Genomic DNA, 22,191 nt, shown 5'->3' on the forward strand with positions numbered 1-22,191 from the left:
TGAAGCTTTCGGTGGTTTTTAAAGCGTAACCGAGAGCTCTCTGTCGTCAGCCCGCAGAGGAGGAAGAGGAAGAGGAGGAGGAAGGCTGACACTGTCACACACAGCCACTGAACTTCCCGTCAAGACACACACAGCACAGCACAGGAGAAAAGAGCTGCTGCTGAAGACAAGAAAAAAGGGGAACGACATCAAGAGAGAGAGAGAGACTACACAAGACTTCTGTACACAGAGACACGGTGTCCCCCAGCAGAGACAGGTCTCCTGCAGAGAGAGACAGCTAGCTGCAGCACAGAGGAGCCACATTTATCTGATGCTAGGTTGACTGATGGGAGTCTTTATCCGATAGATAGTCATCCCTCCCTCCCTGCCTCGGACCCTGGCTCGGATTCGCCACTCGGGGGGTGCCGGATCCCCATCTCCCCGGTCCAGGTCCAGCTAACTCCAGGTCCCAGGCGGTTCGGTTCCTGACTGACCCCCTAACCCTCCTCTCCTCTGCCGCTCTGGCCGACCCTAGCAACCGAGCCCCAACATGGCAGGCAACCTGAAGAAAGGCGGGGGTCTCATCGGCATGATGAAGGATGCCTTCCAGCCTCACAACCACCACCTCCACTCTCACCACCAGCCCGGGGCCGTGGACAAGAAGACGGTGGAGAAATGCTGGAAACAAATGGACAAGGTTGGTAACTAGCTAGGGATGCTAGCTAACAGCAGCTAACTAGCTCATCATAAGCTAATCTGGCAGCTCTGGTGTTGCTAACGTTGAGTTAGCTATAGTCAGCTGAGATGGTTAGCTCACGTTAGCTAACCTTTAAACTGTTGGATTGTAAAAGACAAATACTTTAAAAGCAGCTTGAAGAACAAAGGTTTCTTTAACAAATCGTGTTAAAGCTAGTGCCACTAATCTGGTAACTGAACTAGTTGTCAGTAGCTAGCTTTGTTTGAGTGCTATGGTAAACCTTTAAGCATTAACACATAAGAAAGAGTGGTTGTAAAGCCTTGCTGTACTGGAGTTTAATTGTTTGTTTGTCTCGCCAACCATAGTAAAAGACAAATACTTTAAGGACAGAACAAGGGTTTCTTTAACACATCTGTTTGCTAGTGCTGTGCCACTAATCTGGTAACTAAGCTCGTTGTCATACCAACAACTAGCTTTGTTTGAGTGCTATGGTGTATTGTTGTAAACCTTTAAGCATTAGTACAGAAGAAAGAGTGGGTGTAAAAAAAGGTTGGTTTCAAGCTGCTTTTAAAGTCTTTTACAATCCAACAGTTTAAAGGTTAGCAAATGAGCTAAATTAAACTCCAGTACAGTATGGCTTTACATCCACTCTTTCTTATGTGTTAATGCTTAAAGGTTTACAACAATACACCATAGCACTCAAACAAAGCTAGTTGTTGCCAAGGTATGACAACTTGCTTAGTTACCAGATTAGAGGCACAGCACTAGCTTTAACAAGATGTGTTAAAAGAAACCCTTGTTCTGTGTGTGGGCTAATGTGGATTTCAAGCTGCTTTTAATGTATTTTACTCTGGTTGGCTAGACAAACAAACACATTAAAGGTTAGAAAATTAGCTAAATTAAACTCTACAGTATGGCTTTACACCCACTCTTTCTTATTCTGTTAATGCTTAAAGGTTTACAACAATACACCATAGCACTCAAACAAAGCTAGTTGTTGCCACGGTATGACAACTGGCTTAGTTACCAGATTAGTGGCACAGCACTAGCAAACAAGATGTGTTAAAGAAACCCTTGGTCTGTGTGTGGGCTAACGTTGATTTCAAGCTGCTTTTAAAGTATTTTGTCTTTTACAAAGAGTGGGTGTAAAGCCATACTGTACTGGAGTTTAATTTAGCTAATTTGGTAACCTTTAAACTGTTGGATTGTAAAAGACAAATACTTTAAAAGCAGCTTGAATTCAACGTTTAGCCCACAGACTAGAACAAGGGTTTCTTTAACACATCTTGCTAACCTTTAAACTGTTGGATTGTAAAAGACAAATACTTTAAAAGCAGCTTGAAATCAACGTTAGCCCACAGACACAACAAGGGTTTCTTTTTATCACATCTTGTTAAAGCTAGTGCTGTGCCACTAATCTGGTAACTAAACTAGTTGTCATGAATTTAATTTATCTAATTTGTGACTGATATTACTGCCAGCAACAGCAACAGTTCTCCAGTACATTGTTGCTGAAAATGTCTACAGTCAACTTGTCTGTAAGCCCTTTGAAACTAACACAAAGACACAAAGAAATGTGTCCATTTAACTAGGCCAATTATTCTCTTTCACAGGGGAGACTCATTTCACAGCTTCACTTCTCGGAAAAAAAGTCTGTAGCAGTTTGACCCCCAGTTTCCTGTGAGATTCACACAGCAATATTATAGAGAATAGGAAGACAAGACACTCTTTTGTGTGTCTCCTCTTCCTCTTTGAGGCCTTAGTGTAGAGAGCTCTGACGTTAAGAGACCAAGTCCTTTTTACAAAGCTATTATTAAGAAACCACATTCCAGTTTATTTTGCTCCACTGTGGTAGATTGTCTGGCTGGACTGTTCTCCACAGTTGTACCTAACACAAATAAGAAAACAGAAGTAAATGCTGCAACCCCCATTCTTTCTTTTATTTTTGTTCTCAGTGAATGTTCCCTCTTCTAGAAAGTTTTTGTGTCTGTCTGCAGTCCAGACAAGATGACTGGCCAGCTGACCTTACACCACTTAAACCACCTGCACAGTCAGGTTAGCCTTTGCCGTTTACAGTATGGGAATAATTTACCATCTGACATCTGACTCAGTAGAAGAGTTGAGCGCAGCACCAGCAATGTGAAAAAAAGAGTAGCTTACCTTTTTGAAAACACCAAAAGTATTTTTACTACACCAGATAGTTTAAAATAGCAACGGAAATATTGTTCAGCGCGGTCTAAAGGAAAACCACAGCCCAGCATTTACTGTAGAACAGCACCTGCAGAATAATAATGCAGTTGTTCTCGTAAAACCCCTCCTGCACAGGAATAAGTTAATTTTTATCGAAAGCATAAGCATAATTTCCCTTTTCAGAGAAGGTGTTCAGCATAACAAACCTCATTTATTGAATCCTTGTGTTTACGCTTTTGAATAAGGCTAAACACTAAATTTGTGATGCCCTGATCAAAGGTGTGTTGATAGTTTAGTTACCTGCATAAAGTTTAAGCTTAAGATTAAACTTTAAAGCATTAAAAGTTTAACCATTAGGTGTTGCATTACTGTCTCTGCTGTTGCATTGCTGCATGCTTCAGGCTAATTGGCTATTCATCAATGAAAACCTCAAGCTGTATGTGGAAACCAGCAGCCATACTAGGAAATATTGGCAAAGTTCATTTAACCAAACATTATATTTTAATCAAAGATAACATGGATATCATGATGTCAATTTTGTGCTGTAGTACAGCTCCGTGTCATATCAGTCACAGTGTCTGGTAGACAAAAGTAACATTGATTCATTCATATGTTTTTGTGTCTTTTGTTATTAAACAAGTGTAGTAAGACAGCGTCCACTGCTGTGTCTAAAACATCGGTTCAATCCATGGGGTTAGGCTTTTTTGAAAGGACTTTCAGACTTTCTTGTAAAAACATTATCTGTATTGTGAAATCCAAAATTTGGGGAGAATTAACAAATAGTCCTTTCTCATTGCTAGACAGAGGGCAAAATATGTTTTCCAGAAACAGTCTCTGCGCTCTACAGAAACAAGGAAACAGAAAATTGGCTGTTTACAGCTAAAGTCTATCAAAAATTAAACCAGGGCCAACTATCCCTCATGCTGGTTAACCTTTAAACGACTTGAACTTGATCTACAGTACAAAATACACCAGGTCTATGCCTGGTGAAGTGCCAGCCAGGAGAGACTGAGACAGGGAGAGAAAAAGATGAGTGGAATGCAGTTTAGCTTGGAGGGAGTCAACATTTCACTTCAAGACAGTAGTCTTGATTGACATTGACGTGTACAAGAGCACTCAGATATTGTGGCCTTGTACTTGTGCATGCACGTGTGTTTGGCTGAGTTATGTGTACGGGTTTTTGCGTGGTAGATGATAATGTTAGTGGTGTAACCTTGGCAACAGTCTTATCTGGTCACAGATATAACCAGCGTAGAACTCCTGCGTTTGGAGGCCTGGAGAAGGGTTAAAGAAATGAGGGCACAGTGTGGGTAATGATACTGAAGGCATATTAGCTTTCAGTTCAGTTGCCCATGTTGTCAAATCACTCAGATATCAACCACAAGCGAATTATACACAGAATATACAAAAAAATGTATAGTGTGCTACATACCGTTCACTTGAAGTTCTCTTTAAGCTCTTCATTCTCCTTCAGTTGCATCTCAGTTTGGTAATTGAAATGGTTTAAATAGATGAAATCATCAGGGCTTTGCTAGTTTTATCTGTTCAGTCTAATGCTGAATGTAATATGGATAATCCCCATGACTAATCTTAATAAAAGTCTTGTGGTAGTTGCATTTCCTGGTGCTTAAAGCATCCATTAGATCAGGTAGTATCTAACCCAGCAATGCTTTATGCACCCTGGTGGTCCTTGATGTCTAATGGATTTTTTTAATTCTATCTGTAAATCTGGAAGAGTCAAAAGTTATTGATATGGACGTGATGATATAAAATATTTCACCTGTGATCCATTACACTCAGTATCAGTCGGAAGGTGACCTTAATGCTCAGACACCAATGAAGGCCACCCACAGTTTTGCATATTGTGAAATCATTACTGCTTAAAATATCCTACCGGTACAGTGATGATGAACTGACTGGTTCACTTACAAACATTTGGGCTGTGGATTCACGTGATGTCCCTTTTTAAGTCAGGCACCTAAGGTGTGGAAGTGGAATGATAATAATGACCAATAATTATATATTAAATCGCTGCTGGTTAAGATGAAGTTTAGAGGAAGTGATTAATCTTATGAATAGTTAAATATGTAAATTAAATGCAGAAAATCTACTACCATGTAATGCCCACAGGTTAAACAAGTTTTTGGCATAGAAACGATTTTCAGTATGTTTACAATAAATATGTTTATTCATGCATTAAAAAGAAAGTTGTTTTACTATTGATTCTTGATGATATTTGGTAAATCTATGTGGTTCCAGGCCCACGTCAATTATAAGCTGATTGATTATAGGATGGCCTGCTAAGTCTTTTGAAGTCTTGTTTTCCCATAATGACAAACCAATGGCTTCCAAAAAAGAAGAGGCAAGGAAATTCAAACCGACATAATGTTATCCCTGCCATATTTCTTTCCTCTTTGTTTCTAACACTTGCATGTGATTAGTAGACAATAATCTGGCCTGGTCTACAAAAGAATGAGCCATGTCCTGTTGTTGACATGCAATTGTTCGGTCGACAACCTAGCTCTGTATATCGCCGCAGGTTCAAATGAGGACATGAGACCCTGAATTTTGTAGTCGTAGAAGTGTAGTTTTATGCCTCTGCAATTACGCAAGTAAGTTAGACTTAAATGCAGTGCTAAATATGACGGCAACCATACTGAGCTTAGTTTCTGGGTGTTCTAGGCGGCCCGCCAGTGTCTCTTGTAATGGTCAACGAAGTGACTCAGACACAGTGCAGCAGTACAGTGAGATAAGTGAGGAAAGGTTGAACATTACTGAGGATATGACCTGTATTCATGCAGTCTAGTGAACAACCACGTACACTAACCATCGAAAAGGAGGTCCAAATTTCCATGTTTTATAAAGCCATCTAATAGAAGATTATCTCTCTGCTCACCCGTTACAGAATCCACCCTCTGTTGTGTCAATGATTGATGTTAGTCAAGTTGTTTGACTTTGTGTCCCTAAAAACAGGCTTTTAAAAAAACATTTGAATACTTGAAAAGTTTATTTTGTGATGTGTCACTGTAGCTGAAGCTTATATCCACAAGTCAGTATCACAGCTTATCAGGCTTCAGCTGTTCAAATTTGCAAGGCAGTCATGCTGAAATGTTGAGTAAAGAGAATTTCTGTTTTTTGTGGCAGAAGTGGGTATATAGGCTGTTGCAGATTGAAATGAGGAAGTGTAAACATATCAACAGCTTCTCTAAACACGCTGAAGAAAATGGAGAATCAGACTGTTTGTGACCTATGATTATTGATATGGTAGCCACATAGTAAGAAACAAGCATTGCTGTGCATGTCTACAAAAGGACATCTGTATGGTAAATGAATAAGAATAATGAGCTTCACAATGAGAAAAGAAACTGTCCATGGATAAATGCAGATAGGCCTTTGTCCTATTCCAACTTCAGCTTTTTTGTGTAGATACAAGAGAAAGTAGACAGTGGTTAAACCCATGATACTCAGTATATTCCTCATATAATGTGTAGACTTGCCATACTCTCTGACAGGGCTTTTAAGGGGCTTTCTCTCAGTCTTTGACTTTGTTGGCATTTTCCGTTCTGCATGTCTTCTATCTGGGCTCACTGACAATATTCTGCACTAAAGATAAGTGCTCTAATACAGAAACTGTCTATATGATATAAATAATGTCTTACTGATGTACAGAGTGAAAATGCACAGTGGCGTTATCAGATATTCTTACCCTGTTACACCCCTTTCACCTCTCTCTTACCGCCGTCTTTCAAACAGATCTTCTGTCTCGTTTTTCTCTCATCTACCTTACCTCATGCACCAACTTCTTGTCTCTAACTTTTATCTTGTCTTCCCCCTCACATCCTCCCTTTTTCTGCAGGTGGTGCGCCTGTGCCAAAACCCCAAATTGGCTCTGAAGAACAGCCCCCCTTACATCCTGGACCTGCTGCCAGACACCTACCAGCACCTGCGCACCATCTTGTCTCGCTACGAGGGCAAAATGGAGACTCTGGGGGACAACGAGTACTTCCGGGTCTTCATGGAGAACCTAACCAAGAAGACCAAGCAGACCATCAGCTTGTTTAAGGAGGGCAAGGAACGCATGTACGAGGAGAACTCACAACCCAGGTGAGTAAAGTGGATACAAACATGGCAGCTAGATTCATATTAATCAAGTAGATGTGATTCTAGAGGGGGAATGGTGTGACAGGCTCCAGTCCATATGTTTTCTTTGCTCTCTTATTGAACCGTGTTGCTGAGCCATTGTGTTGACTTTCTCTAATGAACCCATCTGAAACGAGGGAATTTGAGGTGTGAAATCTTGTCTGATAGCTGCTGTATCACGACAACCTCACACACCTCAAATTCATTCATTCAGTGTGAATAATTATGACTGAGCAGGCACACAGCGAACAATCGCACCGATCCTCAGCCCCCAGGGTGGTTGTAGCTCAAGATGTTTCAAAACAAGAGGAGAGAGGTGTTGTGGTTGGAGCATGTGAGCATCTGTGGTCAGAATGGCGCTTAATCTACAGCTGCCTGCCTGTCACTTTGTCTTTGTGCCTCGCTATCTCTACCATCTCCTTGAACATTTTCTCTACGTGTAGCTGTCTTACCGTAATGCTTTCTTTTTTGAAATCGCACAGTGCCTTTGTCTCTTATCTCTTTCTTTCCCTTTACAGTCAGTAATCTGTCTCTGCCCCTCTGAAAGCAGACACACAAGTGTTTTAGAAATAAGCAGTTGTCCGGCTTTTATGTGTTGAGGGACTTGTGGAAGTGTAATTAATGAGACATTCTTCTCGTTTCCCTTGTTTTAAAAAAAAAAATAAAAAATGAGAAAACGCATTCTTTTGAAGAAAAAAGATACCACAGAAGACTTTGAAGCAAAATGGAGCTTCTTAAAAGCACACAGTTATTGTTGTGTTAATGAGGAAGCTCTCTGGGATGCAGACTAGCTGCTGGATGGAGCTGTTTTACTTCCTTGCTTGTATCACTACAGATGCTTTTTGGGTTTACTGTATGCTTCGTGCAAAAGCTGTCAGACACAGCTGTAACAGACATTATGTACAGTATGTAATGAATTAGTAAGATAGCCCTCATTAGGTTTCTTTAGGGAGTGTTTATATACATGGGCTAGTATCAAATACTGGGTTTTCTCCAGAGAGCTGCCTCTGGGGCGGGGGCTTCTCTTACTGGCAGTGGAAAAGATGACTTGCAAAAGACAACTCTTTGTGTTGTCCAGACGTCTTGTTATGTCTGGCTGTTGTGAGGCGGCTGTGTTTTAGGGGGTAAAGCGGGTCGTCCACTAATCAGAAGATTGGTGGATCGATCCCTTGCTTCTTCAGTCTCCATGTCAAAGTGTCATTGGGCGAGATACTGAACCCTAAATGGCTCCCGGAGGCTGTGCCATCAGTGTGTGAATGAGCATTTAGATTAGATCCTGATGAGCAGTTTGGCACCTTGCATGGCAGCCTCTGTCATCAGGGTATGGCAGTGGAATGTTGACATGTAGTGTAAAAGTGCTTTGAGTGGTAAGAAGACTAGAAAGGCACTATATAAATGCAATTCCTTTTACCATTTAACTGCTGTCTTCATGGCAGGATTGGTCAGTCTCACAATAGCCGTGTTTTCATTCAATTGTCAAATTAATTTTTACCAAACTTTATGTTGCAAAAAAGAAATGCGATTAGCTGTGTTTCCATAAACTGGTTTCGAGCGAATAATCTCGGCTACGGTGTAGTTTGGTCAGAATTTGGCGCTATAAGATTGCATGGCTGTAATCCACCAGTAAACAGAGTAGAAGAAGTAAAATTAGCGGACCAGAAACAAAACAAATTGTCTTGGCCATCTAACCATCGACGAGAGAAAAATGGAGAAAGGTCTTTCGGAATTTTTTTCAATTGGGCAAGTTTTAATTTTCTCTCATGTCAGCTGGTATTGGTCATGATTCATGTGGTCCGGAATGTTATGGGAATATCCGAGAAGATGCAGACAGTAGGAACAGCTGATCAATCATGTGAGTTAAATATTTGTTCCGTCAGAACTTATTCAGCAAAGGCATTTCCATAAACCATTTAAACCAAACATGGCAAATGACACCAAGTGGATGTGAAAATGGTTGGACAGAAACCATTGTGGGGGAGCCGTAAAATAAGGACCTGAAATTTTGTTTGTTAATAGAAAAAATATATATATTTTATATTTATATAAAATATATATAGTTTTTAACAACATCCTTAAACCATATCAAAAGCAGTTCACACAGCTTTGTGTAGTACTGGGTTGTTTTACTGTGCAACTCTCCTTGCTGTCGATATTTTCCGTGTTCTCAGAGTTTACAGTAGAGCTGCAGAACTATGAGAATGCAAAAATACAGTTTTATTTCAGTTTTCAACACGTTGAATTTAAGATCAGACAATCGTGTTCTACTCTTACTACGTCCTTACTGTTGACTTGAGCTGGTCTTTGAAAGTGACAGTTCATGTCCTTAGATAAATCGATGTTAATGCAACTAAGATTAGTTGATAAGTCATTTTCTATGCCTTTTTCATGCTGAATGACTCATTTCTAAGAAACTTATGAGCACATCTCTTGTAAACACAAGATTTAAAGTGGTGCTTTTGTGTGATTCTTTGTGGAAAAACGCAGTTTGACAGATCTGTTGACAAAATGGTATGGTGTTAGTCGTCTAAGAATTTCTTTGGTTGAGGACAGCCCTAGATTTAAGAGGTGATTCACTTTATCTCTGTAGAGAAGGTAAATTGTCATGAGTCCTAATAGGCTCATGTCATGGCTTGGAAATGTATCTTAACTCTTTGCAAGAAAACATCTGAATTCCTACACGCTTAAGTAAAGGGAGAGGAAGCTTTAGGGGGTTATTCACATGTCTGTAAAGCTGGTTTGACCTGAAGTAATGTGAGAAACCTGAGTGGGTAGATGGACAGATAGAAGAGAGGAGCTCATTAGTAAGTGGATGTTTTGTGTGGCAGTGAGTCCTTTTTAAATCATATTGCAACTTACCTTTCATAGTTTTCATTAATTATTGCCATGAAATTTAATTGCGAGAAATGTAGCTACCTTCTCGGAAGTCTCTTCACACTTTAACCGAACTTGTCGTCTCTGGTTTGAAGTGTTTCTTGTTCTGAGAAAATTAGGTAATAGTTTTATCTAGCCAGTCCTACGAGATACATCCTCATCTTGTCGCTCAGTTCCTCAGTGAGATTCTTCTTTCTCAGCTAGCATGACAGTAATCTTGCAGACCCACAAAAAGGCAACCAGAGAGAAGAGGAAGCTGTATTTACAATGAGCTGGGGGTTGATGTTTTTTTTTTAAGTCATTTTAACTATTTCTGTGAAATTCATTTTCATCATCACTACCTTGCACCAAGAGGCTGCGTTGAAAGAAATTCCTGGTTAAAGCAGAGGAAGCGCACAAACACACACGCACCGTAGCGAGGCATTACACACAAAGACTGCTATTGTCTGTGTGGAGAAGGCAGTGGCAGTGACACTAACCAATCGGTATCAGCCCACTTAAGAATGCTATAGAATAAACCAATGACGTTGAGCCGCTAGAGAGACTCGTGTGTGGTTAGGCTGCAGCTGAGCTCAGCACATGGCTTAGACTGAAAAGTTGACCAGTTCGGATAAAGATTATCTCACTGCCTTAATGCAGAAAGTTTGATAATACACTGCTTTCACTGTGTTCTTTAATTCAGCCTTAATTAAAATATGAGAACACTAGCACTTATTATTTCCACCACTGTGACTTCAATCAGCATTAGCTCTTGATAGTTATTGACTTAAATGACAATGCACGGGACTCCACTGTGACTTAATAGCTTTTTTCAAATCGAGTGAAGGATCTGAGCGTTTCATAAGAGCCCCGAATGGAGCGTGGGTGGATATGCTGTGTTGTGATGCCTCACAGACTTCTCCACTATGTCTTCTCCAGAGATTTAGAGCCTCTATTTATCTAGCCCCCCACTCCCATATGTCCCACACAGATTGTTTAGCTTTTGAGATGAAGTAGTAGAGTTGAGGTGGCGCAGTAAAAGCTTGGGTTTTCCGTTTTTTGTCGAGCAACAGTCTGCTAAGTTTTGACTCATGTGGAAGTTGAGTTGTGTGAGTAAGATGTGCCGTATATTTACAGTGTTTTTACATAATTATGGGGGGGAGAAAGAAAACGGGTTTGATGTTGTTCGCAGTAGAAGAGATTGAGGATGAAAGGGAGTCTACTGTGAGCGAGACTTTATTAATACTGACAGCCCATATTCAGTCAGAATCAACACAACACAGTCAGCATTTCCTCCTTGTTTGCTTCACTTACTTCCTTTCTGCTTTCACAGGGCACAGCCAAGACATTTTCTGGCCTCAGAGTTGACAAAGACCCATACAGAAATGAGTTGGGTTTTAATCTACAATTTTCTCTTACTCTCCACCCAAGTGTAAAAATGTTTTTCTTTTGCCTGGCTGGATATCGGTTAGATCTGCAACTAACGATTGTTTTCATTGTTGATTATTCTGTTGATTTATTTTCTTGATTCCCAAAGATGAAGTCCTCAAATGTCTTGTTTTGTCCACAACTCAAAGATATTCAGTTTACTGTCATAGAGGAGTAAAGAAACCAGCAAATATTCACATTTAAGATGCTGGAATTAGACAATTTAGACTTTTTAGGACACACCTATATGTTAAATATTGCACATTCTACAGCCCCTGAGCAGAGTAATATAGTAGAAGGGTTGATTGGTGTGTCCTCAGAAAAGCCCTTTAACCCCCTCCTCTATGGGTCTAACCGGATACTGCTTTGACCTCACTGTGAGAGTCTGTTTGATCGTCTTCCTGGGCTAAGCTGCCATTGCATCCTGACCACCGTCGATAGTTCCAGCTGGTCACAGGAAGTCGTGGGCTTATAGGCTGCAGGGTGACGCAACTGCACCGTGGGACAATCTACACTGCAGAATGTGACCTGGAGGCTAATAATGTAGATGGGTGTATATATCTGTCATGGTCTGATTTGTCTTGTATGTTGTCTTTAGACACCTATTCTGTTGCTAGTGAAAGGCATCATGGCTTTTTGGTTTTGAAGAAGCGATTCTTAATGTGGTTAAAATGCTGTCTCTCTCGTCCCAATGTCAGCAACTGTACTGATTCATTGTTTAATCATTTTTCTAGTTATTGTCTCTCAATTGTAAATGTTTGCTTATGTATCTGAATATTTTTGGCTTTTGGACCGTTGGTTTGTCAAACATTTTAAAGGCTAAAAGTTAATTGATTTATTAATCAATAATAATGGTTAGTTGCAGCCACAAGGTTAATTAACAGTTTAATCCACACATCTTTTAACCCTGAACTTCACTGCCATCCCTTTTTCTTTACTTGCTTCCATCATCCCTACCTTTCTTTACTGACAGCATATAGATCCAATCTTTTGCACAATAGAAACATGCATTCCAGACATGCTTCAGTGATATTACGACAATAGTCGGTAGGAACAACTTCCTCAGGCTTCTACTCATTCATTCTTCCCTACAGCTGAACTACTGTTCGTAGGGATGCACAATATTGGATTTTGGCCGATTGCTGATATACGCATATATTTTTCACCTAATTGCAGAGATCAAGTCTCTCCTGTAGTGGAATTGACATATAATTATGCCTACAGTTATCGTGACAGCCCACTGGCAGATGCAGACATAAAATATAATGTTTGTCAAAATGTACACATTCACTGAGATAAATAGGAAAACTATTTCAACTTTGGTTACATGTAAAACATGCCATAGTTATTTTTTTGTAACATATCTACAGCAGAAACAGTAATGTCTACAACAGCAAAGTCACTATATAAACTCAATATCTCACTGGAAACAAATCTAAAATGTCAATAAAATAAATAATATCTCTGACTCTGACATCGCAATACTGAGTGAAGTTTCTAAAGAATGAAGAACACAGACATCAGTCAGTAACGGTAGTTACGAGTAGGTAGAGTAACGAACGTAGTTTTCATCAACTCGAGTAATCTGTGTGTGTTTATGCATGTGGAGGAGCTCAGCCTTGACACAGAGAGCAGAGGAGATGCTGCAGCGCGACTAAATTACACCAAAACATTGAGAAGTACCGATAAAAGAACCGGTAACGTCGGAGCTTATCGATACTACGGTCTTCGTAATTTAGCCCTGGGGTGTTTCGGTACCCATCCTTACATATCGGCCTGTCCTATCGGAGGAAATATTAATTTCAGGCTGATGCCGATATTTCATTTTAAAGGCCTTCATCTGCCGATACCGACGTCATGCTAATGTCATTGTGCATCCCTAACTGTTCAGGCTTCAGTGGCAGGTGCCATGAAGAGCCAATAACTCAACAATGAGTTGGATCCATTTCTCTTTACTCATCATGACAACATTCAGTTGTTTCGTAATTGTTTTAGTTGTCACTGCTGTTTGTAATGTGCATAAGTGCGAAGTTGAAGAGATTTGAGTGCACAATAAAAACACTCATTTCTAAGATGAACGCTGGGTGTGTTTTACGCCCCAGTACCAAAGAACTGTGTTAGTGTCTTTGTCTGAAACGTAGTGGTGGTGGTTAAACGCTCACACTTGAGGCCTTTCTTTCCGTAGGTTGGGACACGTGTTTTTGGCAATGTTGTGTCTAATGCCACCACACAGTTACTGGCTGCTGTTGCTACTTGTCACAGCACCTGGCTGTCTGTACATTTATGTTTTGGATATACTTCTAAAAGTTTATTTAATTTGTTGCTCGGGTCACATCTCGCTAATGCCGTAAATCCTAGACAAAAAGATCAGAGCATGAAATTCATTCTGCAGCTGTTTACAGTAAAGTGCTCCTGTTTCATCACTGATTTCTGTAGTCAAGTCTTTGTGGACAGAGAACAACATGACATTGTATGGTACAGTACCTCTGGTATTTGCAAATGTCATATGCACCCATTACTATTTTGGTTCACTAGGAGAGCCCCGTCCTAAAATATGACTTCCTGTTTTCTGTAAACGTACCTGACCTCCATATGAAACAAAGGTCTGTCTCTGAGAGCACAGCTCTCGACTTTGACTATCTGAAAATCCATCTTATCACTGCAGCTATGATACTGTCGGAAAGGTCTGTGTTTGTAGTATTGGAGACATGAGGAAATGCAGCAGTGTATGCCAATGATGTCAGATCAAATTGATTACAGGAGAAAGTTTGCATGGATATCATTCATTCCTGTTTAATCAGTAGCTGCTGGGCTACGTTTAGTTTGAGGATGTAGCTACTCCAACTTAAAAATCATTTTAAAATGTTTGATATTAAAGTTTAAAGTTGTCGAAAATTGACTTGTTTCATATGGGCAGGTTTATGTTACAGTATATTTGTTAAGTTTTTAGGATTGTGTTCTGAGAGTGGTCTGCTGCATGTGTTTCTCTGCTGTTTCCCTAAATTTTACCTGAACTCTCTATTTCCCCACAGACTGTGTCCCCTGCTATCAAACTGTCTAAATAAAAGGTCTTGCAGGTGATAATAGGAGAATAGTTAATGTGTTGTTTCCCACGGAAGTGAAACACTCAGTTTTTCTAAATAACTCTTTCTTAGTAAGTCACTTATCTGTTTTTTATTTGTGCTCTTTTACCAGTAAAGACATGAGTAATAATACTCTGAAATCTTTTGCCTCTTTTAGCACAGGTTGACTTGTTGACGTCAGTTTAGAACTGAACTTTAGCTGCATTGTCTCATTCTCACGGTGATTTACTGTAGCGTATCCTCATACCGAAGACAGCCACAATGCTGTTTCACACCACTGCTTTTCTCTGCATTCACTATTAGATATGAATCACACTGGATGTGGTGCCTTTTCTGGTTCTTCTGTACAAACTAAGATAAATTAAGGGGGAAAACGTAATGCCTCTCTCTGTGCTGCCACAGCAGGGAGTGCTAGTTGGTTGTGATGGACTTGGGAGTAAAGTAAAGGGAAGCTTTTAGCAGTTAGCCTAGCAGCCAAACGGCTGTCAGTGCTGGCAATGGAAAAAACACCTTTCACTCTTCAGACGTTGCGGGTGTTTCAGCTTCAATTACATTTGCCTAGCTTGGGGCTCTATGTGCAGATATACGCATACACACATAAATAGCAGAGCATCGTGGTTATTTATGTCACTGCAGTATCAGTGAGCAGTCGACTCATGTAGTCCTCACATTATTAGATTATGGTGATTAGCATGATGTAACCCACTAGCTTCTCTGCCCCGCAGGATACAACAAGCACTTGCTGTTTATGCACACACACAGATAAATGAGCTCAGATATGCACTGAGATATGGCTAGTCGACTGTGTAGAGAGGATTAAGATAAAACAGTGTTGTTTTCTGTTGTTTTTTCTTTATTTCCTCCTTCACAATAATCTGAGTTTAAACGTGTCTAATTGACTAGAAAGGTAAGAGCTTTTAAAGATTGAATAGATTAAAGTAAAAAGGCACATTTGGAGAAGTTGGTCTGGATGTTGCATGAGTGTAGAGTATTTTAATCAAGAGTTTGTGTAAGGAAGCAGTTAAGTGTGTCTGGGTCATTGCTTAAGTGCTGTGTAGTGTGTGTGTGTGTGTGTGTGTGTGTGTTGTCGTCATGGCTGTTTCCTGATGGAGATCTGGATTGAAGCCAGTTCCGGAGAGTTAAATTTATAAAGTGATGACTAGAGCAAAACGGTAAACCAGAATTTCAAACACTTAATCCACTGTGTTTCCCAGTACAGTAACTACATTTATTTTCAATCTCTGCCTATATTTTTTGTGTAAGCATTCATCACATTATTATATTCAGTGTCCAAAATAGTATTAACCCTGGCCCAACGAAGCAGATGCTCCTTTCCCTTTGTATATGTGTCACGTTATAAACCGTGAATGCAACTGCAACTTAATTTCTCATGCTTCATTGCTAACGGATCATCAAGAATACGTGCACCTAAATGTGATCTGACAGACACCGAAAAGGGCATGATCTTGGGATCCAGTAGGATGGGTTTGAGCTGAGCTTCACCAAGTTATTCTTTCTTTTTGGCTTGATTTGCGGAGGGCCAAACAAATGCAAGTCTGTCAATGAGTGAGTGACTGAGCAAGTGATGAAGTTACACGATTGGTTGGCCGAGTGTTGGACTTTCCTCATCGGCCATTGCTCTTTCAGAATGAAAAGGCGTGAACAGTCCGTTATGCAAATGAGCCATGCGCTTAAAATGTTTTCAGAAGTAGATTTTGTTGGATTGTTTAGACGGAATAACATAAAGTTTACGAGCAGGCCGCCATGTTGTTTCCTGTTTGAAACATCAAGCAGAAAAGCAGAGACCAATCGGGTGCATTCCATGCTAGGGTACGTCACCACTTGAAGAGCCAGTTGAGTGGAGCAGCGCGTCCTGTAACGTCCTCGCTGGACCTGGTGGACAAGTACCGCTGGATTTAACATAGACATGACCACTGATTATTTGTATAACACTTTAACCACAAATTCACAGACTGACCATACACGGTCCAGCCATATACTCGGTTTGATCAAGTCTTGTTCTTCTTGACACGGTAGTGATAGGACATTTCATGGTAATTTAAGGACTATTTTAAAGTTTTTTTTTGTTTGATTGTTTCTTAAACGATTCCCAACACTCAATAATTTCTTAAACTGAACGAGAGGATTCGGAATTAATTTGCCTTGGGGTGAAATACTGGTAGATTATGTTTTATCTTCATAATGTGCATCATATTCAATATTTCCATTCAGTTGGAAGAACTGTGCTGTAGCATACTATGAGCTACTGTGCTCATAGCATGTGATGGCTGGCACAGTGTGAATGCTTTGCATATGACTGGACCAGCACAGTAAAAACTGTACTGATGTGTTGGAAGTCGCATCATGTTACCTGTACTAAATGCCCTTTCACATGCTCCTCTTGATCTAATCAGAGTACTTTGACTGTTTCGTCTCTTACCTTTCCTATCTGCAATATATAATACTGATCCACTGACAAAAAAGCGTTAGTAAAATGTTAGGGCTGCAACTAACGTTTATTTTCATTGTCGATTAATCGCTCGATTTTTTTCTCAATTAATCGATTAGCTGTTCATTGATCATTGTTCCATTGGTCTATAAAATGGTGAAAAATGACGATCAATGTTTCCCAAAGCCCAAGATGACGTTGTCAAATGTCTTGTTTTGTCCACAACTCAAAGATATTCAGTTTACTGTCATAGAAGAGTAAAGAAACCAGAAAATATTCACATTTAAGAAGCTGGAATCAGAGAATTTTCGACTTTTGTTTTCTTAAAAAAATACTCAAACCGCTTAATTGATTATCAAAATAGTTGCCAATTAATTTAACAGTTGACAACTAATAGATTAATTGTCGCAGCTCTAAACATTTTTTTGAAGACATCATGTTGATAGACTCGTAAACAGAGTTGTGCAGACATGTTGTGCAATTTATTGCACAGTGACTTCCTAAAAATTGTCAGATTACATTAAAACGGATAGGGCCTTAGTGATCCAAAAGCATTATGAACATGGTTCGGTATTTTGCTGGTCTGTAAATGTACTTAATCCTGATCTAGCTTAGTTCATTTTATGAATTGTTGAAAATAACTTTTGGTAGCTTTGTCGCAGGGCTCAGTTCGTGTTTGATCTGCATTTCCCTTTTTTGCCTTGAGCAGAAAAGATAATACAGCTGCATGATGATATTACAGCTACTTGTGACTCTGCCAATCCAGACAGGCTCTCATTCTGTAAGGTTGACCCTTGCTTGCTGTGCTGCGGTGTATTAGCGCAGTGCGGAGCTGGCTGGCTAGCTGCGCTACTTTATCACATCCAGCAGGAAACAGGAAGGGAGCAGCCAGCTGCAAGGTCAGAGGTCAATCTATAGCATGAGGGGGATGGTGGACAAAAAAACTAGTGTTCAGAAAAAAGGGTTTGGCTTGTTGCCGCGGTTGTGGTTAAGAATGAGTGAGAGACGGAAAAAGAAAACACTATAGACATATGACAATCCAGAGTAGGTCAGCAAACCATTCTCTGTTCGGCTGTCGCCCACTGACTCTGCATTGTCCGTGTTGGCAGAGCAGCTTAAAGAGCAGCAACAGTTGTAGGAGCACTGGCTACTGCCCAGTACACACACACACACACACACACACACACAGTACAGGGCTGGTATTGTAGGACGAAGAGGGACACGGTCTGAGAGAGACGGAGAGATGCTAAAACAGATATTGGCTTGTCCTGCTACGTATGACATTAGATTTAAACCTGTAGGCTATCTTGCTTAGATTTTCAAAATATTATTCAGCCTGCCTTTGGCAAAGCCCTCTCTATCATACAGACAAAAAGACACAACAAAGTCTCATTCACTGTGCAAATCTCGTGCCAGGGACAGCTGTGCCACCCTGTGAGCTTGATGCCAGGCAGACCAATGTTCACTTTCACATTCAGTCTCTCCGTCTCTTGAGTCGCACATACGATATGGACAGAGTCACACAAACGATATGGACAGAGTCACACAAACGATATGGACAGAGTCACACATACGATATGGGCAGAGTCACACATACGATATGGACAGAGTCGCACATACGATATGGGCAGAGTCGCACATACGATATGGGCAGAGTCGCACATACGATATGGGCAGAGTCGCACATACGATATGGGCAGAGTCACACATACGATATGGGCAGAGTCACACATACGATATGGGCAGAGTCACACATACGATATGGGCAGAGTCACACATACGATATGGTTGTTTGCTGTTACACCGAGTCTAAGTGAACTCACTGTGTGTATATGTTGTGTGTAGAAGAAGCCTAGACTGGTGGATATCAAACTGTTTGGCAGCGTTTTCCGAGGCCTGTGACCCCCGAACATTGTTCTAACATGTACTGAAGTGCACATGTCGTGTGATTGGGGATTGCGTATGCCACTTCACATGAAGCTTCTTATGCTTTTACAAGTATGGTTGCTTGACTTTCTGTCTATTGCCTAAACAGCTACTCCTGCATGTGTCAAATCAGTTTGTTTTTTTCTTGCTTTCAAAGAAAACCCATTTTCTCTATCAGCTTCTTATTAGGAGCAATGGTGTCCTACATGAAAATAAAATTTCCTGTTAAGCGTTTTAGGCATTTTACAGGAATCATTCACTAGTTCCCACTTTTCCATGGTGATTAGGGCTGTCATGGTGAAGGAATTTCCCCTGCGGGGATAATGATTGGCTCAACAGCACGATATGCGGTATTATTGCCTTTTTATTGTTTGCAAATTACTTCATTTATCCTGATTTTAGTGCTACATAAATAAGGTTTATTGTTAGGCTACTATTGGGCATATTGTTGCTTTTTAAATGGCACATATGACAGTTTTAAAACTGATTAAATACTTGTTTACTGTTTATATGCAGAACACAGAAGGGCAATAAGGCGAAGCATTTTTTTTTTTTCAGCTGAGCCGCTTTGTTCGCATCTGGTAAAAAATGTCGTCAGAAGATGAAGTACTTGATGAATTGAAGGCTGAAGCACGTAGGGACGCCCGCCGGTCTATGTATATTAATTTCTCCTCCATTATTGTTGTTCAGCACTTGTCAATAGCGCGCGGTATTGCAATACTGCGGTTATTGCAATACTGCGGTTATTGCAACAGCCCTAATTATGATGATTTGCTGTTTTTTTCTGTTTTACATGCTTGTAAACTGAATACTTCTGGGCTTTGGGCTGTTGGTTGGACAAAACAAGACATTTGAAGATGTCATCCTGGGCTCTGAGACATTGTGATGGACATGTTTTCACAATTTTTTGACATTTTGCACTTCAAACAATTGCTCGAGAATCTGCAGATTAATCAATAATGAAAATAATGGTTAGTTGCGGCCCTAATTACAGTTTTGGTTTGTGTTTAAAAAATCTCACAGCACTGATACATGTTAAAATAATTTTGTAAAAACTTTTGCTGGAACACAGGGTAGACGGAAAGGCTTTTTTAGAAGCCACTGCTCATGCCGTTAGTGGCTAGCTAGCTAAACAGCAGCTCACAGATTGATGTTTTGCTCTGTTAATCTTGGCAGCTCCACTACTCCTACAAGCCCATACAAATTTTTAGACGAACCTCAAAGGGAAGACCTTCGATCTGTTGAATACATGTAAAATTCAGCCAAGCTTTTGCCTCTTCAGATCACAAAATTTCAGTGCATGTTGTGCCCAAAGAAATTATGACCCCCAAGGGAGTATCTTCAAACATATCATTGACATTTGCGGGTGAATTAGAAATGAAATGTAATGGTGGGTTTTGAAGAGTAGTAGCTTGAAGTTTCAAGTAGGCTCCATGAATGTTTCAGTTCAGAGATGAGGGGAGTGGATAAGTGGATTCATAAAACCTGTAAACTAGCTCAGATGTGGAAAATGAAAGCTTTCAGTGAGGAGATATTAATTCCACGTATAAACTTGAGAGAGAGAGGGTACCTGTCTTCATATGAGTAGCTTGTAGATGAAAGTAGAGCAGGAGGGGGGGTTGTTGTAACTTGGATAAAAGCACAGGGCAGAGAGAGGTTGACAGGAGAATGGATGAGCCTGCAGCTTTAAGGTTCAGTAGGCCAGTAGGGCTAGGAAGCAGATGAAACAGAGGACGACCCCCTGCTGAGATGATAGCTGCTGAAGAAAACACACAGGCATGCCGTGTCACAAACGCTCTGTGATGACGCTGGAAAGGGACGATGTTCACAGATACAGCTGCACGAGAACCTCAGGGAAAGAGCCAAAAGTAGTTGAAGGTCTCATTTTCCACATTGCATCACTGATGAGGGTAGCCCTGACTTCAAAGACACACAGTCCCTGCATCTGGCTTCAAGTCTTTTGCTGTATTTCAAGTAGGCAAAGCTGTTCAAAAGATTAGACATCCAGCTACAGGAGTGTTCACTGTTTGAGGATCATTTACTGCTGAGAGGGTATAAATACAACGCTTTTATTGCAGTTTGCGAGCGTTTGCATTTTCTCTTTCAGATTCTTGTCTGCTCCCCTCCGAGGTAAACTATCACCCTAACAAGCGCTAGTCTATTTTGGCAGGTTCTCAACGTACACTAATCTTATTCATCCATCTTCAGTCACTGTCCTCCTTCCTCATTCACTCTTTCCACTCCCCCCCCCTCGCTCCACTCATAGGGTGCGTAGTGTAGTGTAGGGCAGCTGCAGTGTAGCCACGCTTTCATTGCTGTCTCTCTTGTGCATGTCAATTCACCCTGCCCGACAGCCAAGCACAATCTCCCTCTGTGCTGCCTCATAAATCATGTCTTTCTCAGCATAACGCTGCGATGGGGTGCAGGGGTATGGTGACATTGCGTGGCTTCGTTCTCTCGTTTCCTATTTAGTCTCCTTTTTTTTGTATCATTCCCTCTGATTTTTGTCTTCCTCAGCTATACTCTTCTCCTCATCTTCCTTCGTGTCATCCTTCTACTTTTCCCTCTCCTACTCTTCAGTCCTTTCCTCTCCTCCTGTGCTTGTCGACCAGACTTTTGCAACTGGAATCAGAGCTGTATACTAGGATGTCCTGGCCGCTACATCTCAGTCACTCTGCGATCATATATATGTGTGTCTGTGAACACTGCTGTGTCGTCTCCCCGGACCTGTGACTATTTCTGTAAACAGCTAAGGGTAATTCTCAGTGGGAGAAAACACCAAGCAGAAACCTGGCCATGTGTAAAATGTCATTATTTCTTAATACCATCCGTCTTACTGCATATTTTTAGAAACGTTAACTTTATTATTCTTATGGAAGTGTACAGTTTACATTCCAATCTCATGTTTTCTGTGAGAGGTAAGGCTAAGTATTCACGTGGCCTCCTCACGTGTGTCAGAACTAAATTGAAGAGTCACTGAGTTTGCCTTGTGGAAAAACAAGTAAAAACAAATTTAGTGTTGCTGTCAAGCTTGTCACGCGATTTCCTTTTCTGGGAAATTAACCAGTGTAACAAGTATGAAACCCAATCACTTGCACGTTGAAAATGTGCAACAATTGCCCACAGCAAGGCTAAGCTAATATCATCCAGAAGATCTAGATCTACCACCAGCCATTATTTTACCCAACAATAGTGGCAGCAGATCTACATGCATTTTTCTCAACTGTTTTTTGTTTTATCCGCTTTTAAGTAAACCATTACATATCACATATCAGGAAACCTCAATTTATGGTGATGGTCAACAGTTCAGACAAGCTAGTTGACAGCCGCGTGGATAGCAACACACAATCCTACACACAGACACAGTTGAATACTTCTCAAAGCTACCAATGGAGCGCGAGTAAAGTGATATATCAGAGAACTGTCATCAACCCTGACAGTTAGATGAT

General features: G+C 40.6%; 1 protein-coding gene across 1 annotated transcript in view; it reads left to right on the plus strand.

The window, feature by feature from the left end:
- Positions 1 to 529: 529 nt before the first annotated feature.
- The window catches only part of cbl (Cbl proto-oncogene, E3 ubiquitin protein ligase), a 41,660-nt gene continuing 19,998 nt past the window's right edge, over positions 530 to 22,191 (plus strand). The window contains exons 1-2 of the mRNA XM_037775216.1: positions 530 to 676; positions 6,723 to 6,970. Of these exons, the coding sequence (XP_037631144.1) occupies positions 530 to 676; positions 6,723 to 6,970 (395 nt within the window). The remainder of the gene's footprint in view (positions 677 to 6,722; positions 6,971 to 22,191) is intronic.

This window comes from Sebastes umbrosus, chromosome 7 (assembly GCF_015220745.1).
Source record: "Sebastes umbrosus isolate fSebUmb1 chromosome 7, fSebUmb1.pri, whole genome shotgun sequence".
In the NCBI taxonomy this organism is placed as follows: Eukaryota; Metazoa; Chordata; class Actinopteri; order Perciformes; family Sebastidae; genus Sebastes; species Sebastes umbrosus.